The sequence below is a fragment of the Amblyomma maculatum genome, chromosome 5, assembly GCF_055883805.1.
Source record: "Amblyomma maculatum isolate TAMU_Amacu chromosome 5, ASM5588380v1, whole genome shotgun sequence".
NCBI lineage: Eukaryota > Metazoa > Arthropoda > Arachnida > Ixodida > Ixodidae > Amblyomma > Amblyomma maculatum.
Window position 1 is genome coordinate 141,677,018 of NC_139348.1, and position 16,626 is coordinate 141,693,643.

The window sequence follows — 16,626 nt, forward strand, 5'->3', positions numbered from 1 at the left end:
GAAAGAAAATTGTGATACATATAGAAGACATTCAACCTTTAATGTAGCTTCCACCATTGCTTTCTTTTTTTTTTTTTTTTTTTTTCTGTGCATCTAGGGTCTATCAAAAGCATTTTTCTGCTCCGTACATCCTCTGTCTTGGAGAAACACGCTGCATCACGCTTTGGTATGTGTTGGAAAGTTCTCTTGTGTTTCATCTGGTTTCTGGCAAAACCATTATTATTTTTTCTCAAAACCTGTGCTTACATGCAGCCATTTCATACTTATTCATTGCGACCATGCCAAAGCCAAGAGGTTTTAATATGAGCATATCACCCAAGACGGCGTGCATCCAGCTGTCTTTGCACATATCTTGCAGGGTACAAACTACTACATTATGGACGAATGAACTGTTTTCATTACGAGGCTGTTGCGTCATCCTTTCTCTGATTGTCCGAACCCTTGTTTGGACTTCGATCCGTGCAGGGACACTGGAGCTTTTTGTTTCGTCAGTGGGATAGGGTGAGCAAATTAATTTTTTTTTTTAAATCTCTGTTCATTGCAGTTCTAATAATGGCACTCTGTAATGGCACAGTTGTTACACTCAAGAATTACTGTAACAACTGTTACAATATTATAAATGGAACCCTATAAAATGTTACATATTTGCATTCTCGCCTACTCTGCATTATCATGCAGTTACCATGTGGCTGAGTATACACAAATATCTGCCATTTGCACTCACGGCTTGCAGTAGCGATGGAAGTGTGCTCTAATTTGAAGGCCTACTTTATCCCTAAAGTAGGGAGAGTTAATGAATAGTTTGCAAGTATGCCCTGATAAGGTACTACCCCATCTCATCATTTATTATTCATAAACTTATCACAAGCATGCTGCAAGTTCGAACAGTCCAAAAAGTTGTTACAGCGGAATCTCGACACGATTCTCACAGGAATTGGAAATAAAGACCCATTATTCGAGAGTTGTGTTATCCAAAATAGGCCCCAAAAGGTTGCGAACGAAGCATACTTGGCACAGAGCTTTTTTATTACTGATACTTGGGTGTCATTTTTCGCTTCCCTTTTATTTCTCAGTGCCGAGAAGCAAGCTTTTCTGAAACTCGTAGAAACTAATTGCAGTTTTATTGCTTAACACCATGCCTGCGACAAAGCTGCGAAAAGTGTCTAAAACTTCGCTGAAAGTGCCACCCCTGTGGGAGATCTTGCCGAAAAGATAAACACACAGAGATGTTATTGGGGTGCAGCATCTTTGCAGGCTGCCAAGGTCAATGCAACAAACTGCAATAGCGGGGCCATGAAACTGAGGGACCCGCAATGAAACTAAGAAAAAAGTCAACTTCTGAACCACAAAAATGTGAGAACGGGGAATCGTTGCACGAGCATATAGTACTGAAACATCGGCCGCTACAGTGTTGTCTAACACTACTGCGGCTGCTACTATGACATCTTGCTAGCACTTTTTCGCTGCCTCTTGGAGGGAAATTCAAAACCACTTGGATTTTTTATATATTTTCACGATCGTATTATCTGAATCCACATGAAAATATGATCGTATTAGCCTTGTGGAAATCTTTGCCGTGGTGGTGCAGTGGTTAGGACGTTCGACTACTGTGCCCAAGTACGCGGGATTGAATCCCAGCTGCAGCGGCTGCTTTTTGATGGAGGCAAAAGGCAAGGCGCTCGTGTACTGTGCGATGTCATAATTCTTAAGGTGGTCATAATTTCCGGAGCCCTCCACTATGGCGTCTCTCATAGTCTGAGTCGCCCTGGGACGTTAAACCCCAAATGCCAATCAACCTAGCCATATCGGGAACAATTGCCTCAATAGTTTCTATAGGGCATCGACCGGGAATGGAAAAAAGAGTATTATACCGAAAAATATACTAAGCAGGATCCATATCGAGATTTCATTGTACTTCCCTTTAGAGTCTGTGCAAGAAGAAAGATCACATGATGCATGGCTGGTACTCCCATTTGGTTTGGCAAGGTTCTTCTTTCCCCAAATGCCAATCAACCTAGCCACGTCGGGAACAATTGCCTCAATAGTGTCTACAGGGCATCGACCGGGAATGAAAAAAGAGTATGTTACCGAAAAATATACTAAGCAGGATCCCATATCGAGATTTCATTGTACTTCCCTTTAGAGTCTGTGCAAGAGGAAAGATCACGATGCATGGCTGGTACTCCCATTTGGTTTAGCAAGGTTTTTCCTTTAAGTAAAGACATTTGAAATTTGAAACAAAACTAAACTTTTTACTCGGAGGTACTGATAGGTCACCTTACTAATACCTGTAATTGTGGTACCTACCACTGGACATGTTTTATACTGTGACCTTTCATTGTTATGGCAGAAGGGAAAGGAGAGAGTGAATCATCAAATTGATACTCGCAGTACTTTGGGCGTCACTTTCTTTGCCCTGATGTGTTGAGGAAAGGCGCTAAGGACCTCGTCACAAGGCAGTGATGCAAGCAGACAATGAAGGGCAGCCTTTAGGAGAAGTAGCCGACATGAAAGTTTCTTTTTCTTATCTCCAAAGTTTTGAGGAATACTTGAGGAGAACGAGGGGACTAAAACAACTGCGTTCAAACTGACCTGTTTGCGGTTTACATTTCATAGTCCCCAGGTACCTAGCTACACAACTGCTTAATGAACATTTTCATTGCATTGGCTCCATCCTCACCACACGACGCACACACGTTACTGTATACAAGGAGGAATCTTGCCACCTTAAAGTTACAGGCTGTTTTGGTTTTAGCAGTGGTGCCGTCCAGGCTGAAAGGGCTCTCTACTTCCATGTGGTAAACGCCGCCATAGAAAACAATGGGTATGATGTGTCCCACTGTTGAAATGTTCAGCTCAGAAAGAAGAGGTGTTTTTATCTACTCCGCTTCGTCCAGTCTGTCGAGGGCAAGCGGCCGGTGTCGTAGCCACTGCCGCTTGGCTGACATAACGGCTCATTCTGCATTCTAGCATAGCGGCCAATTCTGCATTGTAAAAACGGGAGAGAATATCTGCCTTTATCGTCACCATCGCTGGAAGCTTTCACCACGCCAACGCCTCTGGAATCTTCTTTGGTGAGAGTCGAATGTGTGGAATGCCTGGCTCCTGCATTCTTTAGAGCCATTTGGTCTTTTAAAACGGATAGTCATAACAGCTCCGGGTGACTGGCATGCGTTTGTTTGTTCAGTTGTACTTCATTTGTGTCATTCCCACCTCGTTACTCGGGAAATAATGCATAGGTCTCTCATGTAGAGGCACGTCAGTGACTATCACAGTCGACATTATTGGGTAAGCAGTATTACGAGGTTATACTGTTTACCTAACAATTGCATTACAAGAAGTCATATCTCGAAATGCGGGTAATGCAAAGGTGCATTAAAAGGAATTAAATGTGAAAGCTGTTTTTGTTTGTTTTATACTGTGGCTGCCATTTTTGCTCTGTTATGAAGCTTGGCGTGAATGAAAGGGGAAATCAAGACCAAACTAGTATGATATAGATACACAAAGCTGTTTGCCCAGTGAGCAAACAGGGTAAAAGCTTGCACATTATATTAAAATACACTATTGGCCAGTAAATAAAACTTTGGACAGGAAAATGAAAGGCTTTAAAATTGCATTTCAATAACCATGAAATGCGAGACAAAACGGGAGCGTAGAAAAACGGTAGGCACGCAGGCAGTACACACGCAGGTAAGGAAGTCGCGCATGGCCTAATTCAGTTCTGATCATTTTCATGAACTGTGGTCTGTCAAAACGTTTTATTGGGACAACAGTGTTCTAGTAGACTCAACGAAAAAGCTTTACAATTTGCTACTGTCCAGACTACATCAGTTAAAACATACTCTACACTTAACGTCCTAGAATTTAGGTGGTTGCCAAAGTTTGATTTTAGATTGAACAGCCGGGAGCTGTTTCCTCCCTGCAATAAATGGGTGAGGGGTGTCAATACGCCCTACTGTTTCCAGAGTCCATGCATGTGTGTGGCTTAAGTAACGCTTATAATGCTGAATCATCATTGTACATAATTCTCCGATAAAGGAAAGTGTGTGAATGTAATCTACGAAGCTGAAAAATGTGACATCTCGCAAAGAAATGCAACTTGAATTCGTCTAGCCCTTCCTCAGTAAAATTGCACATCGAACCTGAAGCTACATTTCAGGTAGAGACTGGTAACAGTGCAGTATGTTTCTGATGATGTAACCTTGAGACACTTGTTTGGTTTGGTTTAATTTGTGGGGTTTAACGTCCCAAAGCGACTGAGGCTATGAGAGACGCCGTAGTGGAGGACTCTGGAAATTTCGACCACCTGGGGATCTTTAACGTGCGCTGACATCGCACAGCCCACGGACGCCTCTTCGTTTCGCCTCCATCGAAACGCAGCCGCCGAAGTCGGGTTCGAACCTGGGTATTCCGAACAGTAGTCGGACGTCTTACCACTGCACCACCCCTTCTGGGCTGGTTGAGTGATGTTCACTCATAGATGTGAGTTGTTTTGAATAGATGTATCAGTGAAAGAGGCGGTTGGTAAAAAAAATGAAAAGCAGCATGTTTGTGCATGCAGGATTGAAAGATTAGACAGGAAAACTTTTCAGATTTACCCCTTGTAAAAGTACCGAGGATGCTTCAAATGTTGAAGAGAAAAGCATTAAAAAGAGGAGTAACCATATACTAGTGCTTATAGTAAGCTTATCCTGTACAATATGAATCACTTACTGAGTGTGCAGCCTTACTGGACTAGTTGTCTAATAGAAGTGATTTTGCAGTGATTGCACTAAGCCATCGAAAAATCTTTTACTGGCCAAACAGAAAGCCAGGGGTTTCTCTGATGGATATACACGCCCACATGACCACCAAGCTGGTACGCTTATCTACGAGTGCTGTGCGCTTTCATTTACTGAAGCTTTACTTCAGCTTATTCACATTGCCAGAGGTGGCAGTGTCGAGTATCCATTGCCAGTCTTTGATGCAGATCTAGCTGCATGCTTATAGTAGGTGGTGACACTTCGGTTCAATTCGTGTTGTAATATTTGATGGGTCATGATTGGTATCAAGGGGAGCTGTAATGAATGGGTTAGGATCAGTCATGGCTTGCCTGTGGACAAAACAGAACAGCATAATCAAAGCGGTACCTTGCACAGAAAGCAAGTAGCATCCTGTCTGTAGCATTCGACATACTATGTACAGCTTATTGAAAAAGTTCAAAGGCCAATGCATCCATTGCAAACATATAGTAGTGAGACGGTGCCCCATAAGGCAGCTTGTGGTTGGCAAAAAGTTCACTTCGGCCGGCCCTGGCTCTTTAGCATATGTGTATGAGAAAAAAAAAATGCATGCAAGGAACAGCTTCCAGCCGGTGTTTGCCCGGGTCCTTAATAACCTTGATTTTCGAAAAAAAGTGTTTCAAGGGCCCTTAATATCCCAGTCAAAAAAGACCATTGGAACCAATTGTGTTTTCAGACACTTAACCCACCAACTGCGTGCAATGGATCCAGCAGGATATATACCAATGGGCCACACCTATTGCATACAATGGGTCCAATTGGACATACCATTTGGCGCAAAAGGAAGACTGATGATTTGCATGTTTACTAGGCATGCATGTGAAAACTGATAATTACACGCTTGATGGAAATGAAGGAGTACAGGCAAGCACACATCTCACACATGAACAATATAGTTGCACAGTAACATACACGAGATCACTCATACACCCAGCAAACACTCCTGCTCCTGCTTATATACACCACTAATCCTACTCTCATGCTGGGGCCAGTGACTCTTGCCATTTGAGTGCAGTTTATTTTATTTGCAGCGATAGTGCAGATGATGAATTTAGTTTAACAGGTTAAGCTGCTAATAGTTATCATAAACAGAATATTGTGTTTGCTTTCTTTGTCAAATACATGAATGTTCCCATGGATGCACTTGCAGTTGGATAGACCAATTGGACTCAATTGGTCAGACCCATTGGATGCAATGGGTTTGACCAATTGGGCTATGCAGCTGGCAAAGATTTGTCGAACTGAGTTGGACGTGAATGTATCAGTATATAGTTATGTACAAATGGCACTCGCACTCTATAGAGTTTGCACAAGTAGCAAATCCAATTGCCATATCCAACTGGAACCAAATGGAATGCTAGAATGGAATTGGAATTTCAATTCGAACCTATGGAGAGTGCCCATTTGGAAAGAAAATTCCGACAGGAACCCACTGAGTCCAATCGGTACCCATTGAGATTCCAAGTGGTTCCAATGTTTTTTTTTTTTTTTGACTGGGATTTAACTTCCGGAAGTCTTGTTCCCCGTTTGCCAGACGTCACTAAACTTCGTAATTTCAAAACCCAATACCGCGAACAGCAGCGGAGAAATTACGATAGACGCCATGGCGTGCAGCAACTTCCAACCCTTCTGGAAGGTGAAGTCTGGGTTGCAGACTTAAACCAAAAAGGGTGGCGCCCGCAAAAGGATTGACACCGCGCGCGGGAACGGCATTGTGCGGCGAAATCGAGCCCATCTTCCCTTTTCTCAAGTCTGAGGAAGAGGATCGAAACACAACCAATCCGTCGTATATACGAAGCATCTCAGTACGGCGGCACATACACGCAGACACGTCTTCGGGGGATTCTCAAACAACCTGCGCTGACGCCTCCCACCAGCTCTCCAGGTGTGGACGTTGTGCGTAATTCTTCCCAAGAGACTGCTAAGCTGGTTAGCTTGCCCGCGCTGCTGTGTGCTTGCGCGACGCTCACTGCGGCTACGTATGTACGTATGTACGTGTCTCGTGCTCGTGCTAGCGCTCGCCTGGAAAATTCTGCAATATGGAAACTCCAAATCTGTTATGGCCTTGGCCAGTCTAGCCATTGGTATGCGTCATTTTTATAAGAATAGCAACAACTGTCCGGCTGGCATCTCAACACTCTGCTCGGCTTAACGAGCGTCACCGCTGACAGTCGAGTGGATAATGCGGTGCCGACATCGCCACTGCATGTGAGTACCCCCCCCCCCCCCCCCTTTTTTTTTTTTCTTTTTTACAGTACCAACAAGGACAGAACAACTACGTGTGTGCTCGTGTGGTTTTCGTGGCTGATGAGTAATTCAGTCTGTAGTAAGTAGCTTTTGCGGCATATATTGATATCTTGAAAGCGTTTAACAGAACAAATAAAGAATTCGAACAAAGATACCTTGTTAAGGCTTTTTTTTTCTCGAGAAAGTCGTACACGAGGGTCCAATTGGGTCAAAAAAGAGTTCTCGGAGTATCGTCGCGTCGTCTCGAGCCTTGGCAAGTCGGCGGCAGTCCAACATATATCTGCGATGTCTCCGTTATTTTGTAGCGTGTTTAAATTTTCCCGCTCTTTAGTCTTTAGAAATGTGCTGCCATGTAGTGGCAGTGAAGCGGAACGTCATTAGTTGGGCGCGATCCGGCGCAGTGTCCTTGCTTCGCTCACTAGGCGTGAAAAAAGATTGAATCGCTTTGGGCTCGGTTGCATTTGAGTTGTGCTGAACTACTACTACAGTACTACCTTGGTACTACTCCTAGACTAGAGTGATGGTTCGTCGAATGTGATGCCTGTGCCGTGTGAGCTGTCATCTTCAATTACTGATAATTGATATGCTTGGTGGGCTTGCCGTTATCTGCTTGTGCACGCTTCAGTGGAACCGGCCTGTGTGTGTTCTCCGATCTAGTCAGTTCAGTTCGTCGGCAAACGACTTCAGTAGTGCGCGGTGAACTATCGTCGTCCGTGCTATGCTTGTGACTATCCTTGACAAAAGACGACGTGACGGCGTGTTTGGACTGTCCACCGGCTGCCACCCGAAACCTGAACCCGAAACCTTCGCCGGCTGTCTTTATGTTCGGACCGGACGCATAGGTAACGTTGCTGTAACGCTGAGATGTCAGGCTACCGTAGTCAGGGTCCTGCTTAATTATGCTGTGATCACAGCTGCTCTGCTGACGCTCCTTCGTGAGTCCACTCGTAGTACGTGGAAAGTGACGCATGCATTCAAAAAGTTTCTGAAGCTTTGTTTGCGGATAAGGGTGGGTGAGTGCTGTAATGCAACCTCTCATTATTGCTGCTCCCGCGGAACGAAACGTGCGTGAACTTTATCAGTAAACATTATCACCCCTTTTTCTCATACGGCCTTATGTGGCAATATGCTGCTGTCATATTTATTGATGCTTCAACATTAAAAACAAGCATGAAAATGGCGCACACGAAATTATGTACTGACCAGTTCTGCACGCCTGTTCTTTTTATCTTCAGTTTGCAATGTATGCACGGCATTCAATGCACGCAGATTTACTGAAACTTGAAACATAACTACTAATTGACTGAGTTGTGCTTAATATGCAAGCTGATAGCGCGTTGACAGTCTCTTTACTAACAAAAGCAGGGCTGTGGGTGGTCTCAGGACTGTGTTCACATTTCGGATGCAGCAGTAAGCTAATGCCACGAGGCTGTAAAATGTAGGTGCTTTAATGTTTTTTTGTGCTAGTGGTTTAGCCTCATATTCTGCACTGTGATCTGGAAAGCACACAGGAACAACAAAATAAATACGAATGACTGCTGAGATATACTATGTTGGTTTGCTTGCATTGAATAAACACACTCTGTCGACCTCAATTCTCCACGTTGGTCATACAGTTGTGAAAAGTGGTTGCGGTGTATCACCATGTTTTATGGCATGACATTTGAAGAGTGTGTATTAGCTTTTAACAAAATGGGCATGTGGATTGGCTGGTTTACAATGGCTACAAGATGGGGATAGCAGCAAAATACGGACATTACCCCAAATACAGGCCACTGAGCTGAGTGTAATAATTTTAGTGGTGTTTGTATAACTGTTATTTTATTAGTGGTATTTGGTGCAATTTTCCGTCTAAACAAACCTCAAGGCTTTGCTTTTGAATATGTTTTATACTTTTTCCATATCATTCATTCTTAACTCTGAAGTCAAATTATTTGATTTGGTTTATGGGGTTTAACGTCCCAGAGCGACTCAGGCTATGAGGATGGCGTAGCAGAGGGCTCTGGAAATTTCGACCACCCGGGGTTCTTTAACATGCATTGACATATCGCAGCACATGAGCGCCTTGCTTTTTGCCTCCATCGAAAAGCGGCCACGGCTGCCGGGATTCGATTCCGCATCCTTGGGCACAGCAGTCGAGTGCCCTAGCCATTGCACCACCACGTCAGGTCGAAGTGAAATTGTGGGGAATGAAAATACGTTCACTCAAATGAGCCTTGTGAGGCTTTTTTCCTATGCGTACATACTATCTACCCTGTGTTTGTGTGTTTGCGTGTGCAAAACTGTGGTTGACACACTTCCATCATATTGAAAATGACATTTCCTTGGCAATCAAATTGCACAAAAAGTACAAAACGAGGGCTGGGGGGGCTGCCCTATTAATTTTTTTAATTATTTTCCATTCAAAGTATTATTGTATATATTTTACTGGAAACAATAAATCCTATCTTCTGCACACTGAAGATATGTGGAGGAAAAGCCTTTTCGTTGCAGCATTTCTCTACAGCATAGTTTTTTATTGACATCTGAGAGCTCGCAACCATTAACCGTGGCACCATGTGTAATGTTTTGTTCTTCATGGGGGTCAGACTTTTCTTGTACTGAGATAGTCATTGTTTAGTGTGATGCAGTCTGCATGCTGGTGATAAGAGATAAGTGTGGCAGTTATAGGAATTGAGAACATGTGACTGCATTGAACAGAAAACTGGAAATGGAACTGTTCCAGGGACATTGCAAAGCCCAAGGCATTTGTATAGGATGGTGTCTACTTTAAACTGCGAGGATTGCTGCACGAATAGGGTTTCCCTGCCCGATTTCTTTCAAGTAAAAAGGCATTTTGGTTCATGCATCCATTATCTGGAAGGTCCTGCTGTTGCATATATCTGTAGTCTTGTTCCTGATTACCTATATCCGCAAAGTTTAATACTGTGGCACTTCATACTGACGCAAATTGATTTCAAAGTGCACTATTTCCTTTACCTCAAACCTGATGTTTACACTGCACTCATCATCATCATCATCAGCCTGATTATACCCACTGCAGGGCGAAGGCCTCTCCCATATTTCTCCATTTAACCCGGTTCTGTGCTAGCTGCATCCACTTGACCCCTGCGAACTTCTTAACTGCACTATTGGAATGCAAAGCTTCCCCATAACACTCATTGTCCGCTTCAGTAAAGAATTTTGAAACTTGTATTGGGTTGTCGTGAGCATTTTATGATAGGACTTGTCACTTTCTGTAGCTTACTTCTAAAGCCATTCAATTCACATATAAGTGTTTTCCTAGTATGTTTGTGGTGTCACCTTGGTGTCACACAAAGGGTCATCCCTGGCCACAGACTGGGTTTTTTGATTAAAAATACTGTAGTTCCTCCTTATGACAAAGAAGGGCTACTTGTGGGACCATGCGAACTCCAAATGCTTGAAAAACAACCAGAATTCCTTTTAACGCTGGTTGTGAAGTTCTCAGCAAACACAGAATTTAAACCAACATCTGTGTGCTATCGTAGAATCGCATTTCACTCCTCATGACGCTCTTGTTGTGTGCAGGGGACTGAATTACCATGGCTGTTGCCGGCCTCCAGGGTACTGTGGGAGCGCTGGTGACCGAGTTCTTCAGTGACAGCACCAGTAACCAGCGCAAGCGTGAAATAGGTGCCCTTGTTGTTATTTTTCTCGTGACTGATTATGTAGCAGTGGTAATCCGCTCTGATGCCAGTACGGTCGTGCACATTTTGCTATCACCTCTCAGTGCATTTGCATGCTGACGTGTTTGTATGCGTGCATGTCGTTTGTGACTAGTGTACGCGGAAAGGGCAGCCTCTCTGTCATCACGTTACATTGACCCCAAAAACCTTGGTCCTCAACTTTTCTTGACACAGTTTACACCATAGGTGTTAAACTCTTATCACTGTACGGGCTGAATAGAGAAAATGCTGTCCCTTGCAGTTCAGGAGCTGGAAGGTAAAAGAAAAAAAGCAAAGAATGAGTGAAAACAGTAAGAAATAAAAAGTAATTAAATAACGGTAAATAAACATTAACCAGAGCGTCTCGTTCCCAGAACACACCCTCTCATTCTTTGTGGAAAAGCAGAGTATGTTTGGTTCTGCTTGAACACCGGATGGGTGCCACTTTAGGAAGGCTTGGCGAGCGCTACTAAATGGATACAACTGTAAATAGAAAGAATCACTTATGACGAAGAGAAAAAAAGTGGCAGGACGCTTAAGTTTCGTCTTAAGATTAGGAACGATAGCACCTTTAACACTGCCTTTTCATTGCCTAATTTAAAAAAAAATTATTCTTGTGTGCATTATTGAATAAAAAAATATGAATCATTACTGTAATATCGGTACACATCCCAAACAGATGCTACATCATATGCACCACAACGTGTCATTAGGTGCTCCTTTGACATGCTTGGTACCAACAACCTTTCATAAAGGCTTATGCGTTGCATATCCTTCAGTCTTTCAGAGGGCCTGGGTTTGAACTCTAATGGGAACAAATTTTTTTATTGAATTGCATATTTTTTCCAACACATTTCCAGGTTACAGCCACAGCTTTTCATCTGAATGAGCCCTAACACTATCACTTAAAAAAATGTATAGACTTGGAGATGGAAGAGAGAACGGGTTGCCCGGTATTTTGCTCTCGAAGGTGGCTGAGGCTTGTCCAAAGTTAACACAGATTAAATGGCAAGTGCCTCTTTCCATTTCCACAAGGAACATTTACCATTATTTGGAAAAGGACTCTGGTGGTAAGCCAACTTTTGTAGCTGGCATATGCTTTTGGAATAAAGGGTCATACTTTTGGAGCAGGCAGACCACATCAGACAGCATCATGGTCATGTGATAGAGACCCCTGGTCTGTACTAACCGTGTTACGCAGTATGCACTCAGTGTCTACTCATATGCTCCTTGTGATTCTTTTTCCTTAGTAAAATTGTTGCTTGGTTCTTTTTTTGTTATGTGCATGTTGATGTCATTTCATCTTTGTTGATAGTGTTGCATTTTGTTTGTGAAAACAACCACGTGCAATGATAAGTGTTTCAACTTTTCTTTACTGTTAAGCCTTTGCCAGCTTTTCGAAAGCTCAGTTTTCAGTCCCATGAACGGGAACACGCAAACAGCCGTTGGCTGTCCAAAGAACTGTGGCCGGGCTCGTAAATTTTAAACGGGGACTCCAATTTCTAAACTGGAGTACACAGCGGCCAGTACGGTCACAGCCATCGCACCAGCTTCTAAAGCAAATGGCACTAATGCGCATCAGGGTGTGGCTGTTAGTGTTTCAACCAATTGCATGTACACGCCTGGTTCGCATCGCCACAGGCTCTCATGCTTCCTCTCATACTCTCGTACTGCTTCTACCTGTACCCTCTTGAGTCATTACATTGTGATAACCTGCACATGTAGGCCAACTTTGGTTTATCCTCAGTGTCGCTTTTAATGGTGATTGTAGGCTCCCTTTGAAATCACTATGTGAGCACCTGCTCATGTGATCGTTTGTCACACTCTCCGCTTGGCCGATGGTGCAATTCTGTTCCCTCATTCCTTGACAGAATGCCAGCTGTCGGAGTTGAACCAGCAGGATGGCAGTTGGCGGCAGTGGCTGCACTTTGTGCAAACCCATACACAGTCTGAAGAACTGCTGGCCTTTGCCTTTTCGGCCTTACAGGTGTGTAATAAATTTCACTGGGGACTGGAAGGAAGAGGAGAGGTGTATCTCTGACTAGGACAATCAGCTTTTCAAGCATGCATTACTGTTTTGTTATTTGTTGTTTGCAATTTGTGGTCCCAAGCGTAGTTTTTTTTCTTTTTTTTTTACTCTGGAAGGAACTATCCAGCCCTGATAGAAGTCTGGTAAGGATTAGGTTACGTAAGCCCATCCCGCATCAAGAAGTCATCATTATGACATTAACCCTTTATTGTATTTACTCGCAAAATGCTCGCACTTTTTTTTGCGGGAAATCAATACGAAGTTAGGGAGTGCAATGATTATGTAGAGAGAATTTTCAAGCAAATGTTTTGGAGAGCTTAAAGCAAACTTAAATAGGTGTGAATCAGGATTTTTAGGCCAGCTATTGTAAATGTAAGCCAAAGATTACTTTCAAGCAGAACTTACCTTTGTTATAAAAGTACAGGCTCGCCAGAAGCACGGATTACTAAAGCACTTTATTTGCCACACACAGCCTCACCATCACTACCTGCATTTCGTGGTATAACGTTCACAGCAGACCATACATTTTCACTCTTGATTCGAGTTTGTGTCAACACTGCAATCGCTGGTCTCTGCTTCACATTCAGCTTCAGCTTCTTCTGATGCCTCGTCATCGTTACACACCAGGTGGTCTTCAGTCGCATTCAGGGCGTTCAAATTTCGTTTTTTGTTTTTTTTTAGCTTCTGATGGCCACGCCTGCGGCAGTCGTGCCCCATGCCTTCAATATCAAACTGCACAGCAGCTTCACAGACAGCCTTCTAATCTTTCTGCCCGGCGTCATATCATGTTTGCCTTTGGTTATCCTTTCTGAGTATGACCTTTGAACGTTATCTTTAAACGGCTTTTTTAAAAATATCTCAAGAGGCTGCAGCATTGACATTGGAATAAGAGCCAGGTCCATGCGCAGTTCTTTCGGCTTGGCCCGAACAGTTTCCTGGAGGTGACCATGAAAGCTGTCCACAAGAATGAGCGATGGGAAAAGAAGTGGTGATGGTCGCCGCCGCCTCCACATAATCTTGATCCGGTTGATCGTTAGATCGGTAGTCATCCACCCTTTTTCTTGCACCTGCACATGCACACCAGGGGGGAGCTTTCCTTGCAGGAGGGTGTTGCACAAAAATGGCAGCTTCCGGCCGTCTACCGTTACACATAGCAATAACCATGCACCTCTGCTTTTCGGCGCCTGTTGTCCTGATGTGTACAGCGTGCATGCCGGTCTGCTCTACTGTTCGGCTGTGTGGCATGTCGAAGTTAAGTGGAGTTTGGTCTGCGTTGCCTGTCTGAGAGAGCAAGAAGTTTTTCTCCTGTCAAACCCTTCTAATGAAATTATGAAAGTCGACGAGTTTATCCTCATAGGCTGCGGGTAGCTTCTCATGCAGCTGTCTCCATTAACCTACGCAGAGCTCGTTTATGCCGAAGTGCCTGTTTGCAGTGCGGTTGCTATGCTCTTGTGCATACTCGACAGCTATCAGCTTAAGAGCAGCTGTATAGCTTGCATACCGCCCCATTGCGGTGCGGCACCTGGAACACGGTAGACGATGGAACAAATTAAGTAACATGGACAGAACGCAGGAACAATGATAACGAGACACGGCGACATCCCACCGCCACCTTGTTGCGCGTGCGCACACAACTCGGTCAGCTAGTTTCAGTAGCGCTCCAAAAGGTGCGCTTGCTACTACTAGTAGACGACTATCACGGCAGTAATTTTGGTGGTGCAACGATTGTGTGAGGAAAAAAACTCCAATTTTTGATAAGCAAGGAGGGGGGGGGGGGGGGGGTGCGAGTATTATGCGAGTAAATACGGTATATGATAGTGGAACACATTTCTTGCACAGGTTTCAAGTGCTAACAGGTGGAAAGTAGTCCATCTATCCACCACATAATGCTCTGTAACCTGGCTGACAACGGTGAATGTTCAGGGGTTAGGGTCTTGAACGCACTCATGACAGAGGTTGCTTTCGGTGTGTTGGCAGGATGCCATTTCAGGAGGCCGCTTGGACGCATTATCTCGGTCACAGCTGCGCACAGACCTACAGTACCTGCTGATGACTGCACAGCTGTCTGGTCAGCAGAAATCGGCCTATGTGCGAAACAAGATTGCCAAACTGCTAGTGAATCTGGGCTTCATCGATTGGCCACGCAACGATTCCGAGTTCTTTGAACACATCCAGCAGGTGAGAGCGTTCTTTCATTTATTTGTCTGTGTCAAGTATCTAATGGCAGCATTTTACACTTCTAAGGATCTCTGAGGCCAGGCTAATCCCTTGTTCGTTTACAAGCTATGGGCATGGAGAGCTCTTTCTGTCGTTGACATCTTGGTGCACGTGGTGAAGGAAATTATGTTCACTGTTTGAATGCAGTTTCCTCAATAATAAATGAGTCATTCTTTGCTAATGAATGATTGCCAACATAGCTGTAAAGAGTCCTAGAATTATTAAGAGGTAGAAATCATGCAGATATATCTATATCTATCTATCTATCTATACATATACATATATATATATATATTTATCTTGAGAATGCAAGACGAGACGTGTGGCTTGACATTTGCAGCTGTGCCTGGTGGCCGAGACGCAGTCATTGGGGTTCTTGATGCTGCAGACGGTCTCGGACGAATTGTCTACCCCCCGCGAGAGCCCTCATAACCCCCGCATTGAAGACCTGCGTCGTCGGGTGACGGAGGAGTTGCAAAAAGTTTGGCTTGTGCTTGCAGGTATGTTCTGCTGTTTGAGCTACAGGGTGGCTAGCAGCTATAGGGTTGAATTGCTACAGCAGAGGGCATCTACTATCTGAGGTTGTAGATGCCCTCTGCTGTAGCAATTCAAAGACTGCCATGAGATCATTAGCTGCGCAATGTCTTGCGAAGGAGCAGCAGTTAATGTAGAGAACTGCGAGAAATGTAGTGAACTGTTAATGTAGAGAACTGCGAAATTTAAAATGCGACAGAAATGCTATGACGAGCATGTCTTGTGCACGGATAAAACAGCACTTCCGGAGAAGCCACTCATAGAGAAGAATGAAGTGTGGTCGGGGTAATAAGAATAGTAAAGACCGTGTTACTATTGTAGTTGCAGCCAATATGGATAGCTGTGCTTCTCTCACGTGCCTACAACTGTGAAACCTGCGTGCGAACTACAGGTATAAAAAGAGATGGATGACATCAACACTGTTTAAAGAACAGTTGACCTCTCTTTGACCTCTCTGCTCCAGCCTTGCACAGGGGCATCATTTGGTCCCCAAAATGCTGCTGTCAGAAGCATCTGGTAACAAAGCTTGTTTTCGACATAGCCAAGGGCACGTGAACAACTGTAAACATCAAAACAACACTGGACACGCTCTGCGATGCACGGAAGGAAGTCACGCAGCCTACAGTGAGGAATTGCTTTCTGGAGCGGAGCTAATCCCACCTGCCAGTGAGAGTGAGCCTGAACCTGAAATGGAGAATTTCGCTGAGACAGTCTGACATCAACTGGTGCTTCTGAATTCTGTGCTTGAGAGCTCCATCTCTGCTGACAACATGGCAACGGCACCCGGGCTGTCCAAGAAATTGCATCTTCTGCAGAAGATGCAAGTATTGATGATGACAGCGCTATCGGGGAGCTAAGAGTGAGCTCTAAGCAGTGTTGAGACTGCCGATATTGCCAGGAAGTTAGGTACCTGTAGCCAGTTGGATGTCGGGAAAGCAATACATTGTATTTATTTTGTCGCAAAGTTTGCTGTCTCAAATACTGTCAAGTGCAGCCAAGCAAAGGTTATGTTGTTTCTAAAATCTCTGTGCATGGGGTCGCATCCCTGTTTCGGTGTTCGTTTTTTACTCTCGTACACAAAATGAAAGGTGAGCTCTCTCATGTTCATATCGCTCTTTGAATGAAAAAATTC

At 44.1% G+C, this 16,626-nt stretch overlaps 1 protein-coding gene across 2 annotated transcripts in view; it reads left to right on the forward strand.

Moving 5' to 3' along the window:
- The first annotated feature begins 7,401 nt into the window (after positions 1–7,401).
- The window catches only part of ebo (exportin ellipsoid body open), a 44,257-nt gene continuing 35,032 nt past the window's right edge, over positions 7,402–16,626 (forward strand). Inside the window, exons 1-5 of one of the 2 annotated variants that reach the window (XM_084604536.1) lie at positions 7,402–7,870; positions 10,578–10,682; positions 12,586–12,701; positions 14,721–14,921; positions 15,301–15,460. In XM_084604536.1, coding sequence (XP_084460662.1) covers positions 10,592–10,682; positions 12,586–12,701; positions 14,721–14,921; positions 15,301–15,460 — 568 coding nt within the window. In that variant the 5' untranslated portion in view covers positions 7,402–7,870; positions 10,578–10,591. The remainder of the gene's footprint in view (positions 7,871–10,577; positions 10,683–12,585; positions 12,702–14,720; positions 14,922–15,300; positions 15,461–16,626) is intronic. The other variant, XM_084604537.1, reaches the window with a different exon arrangement.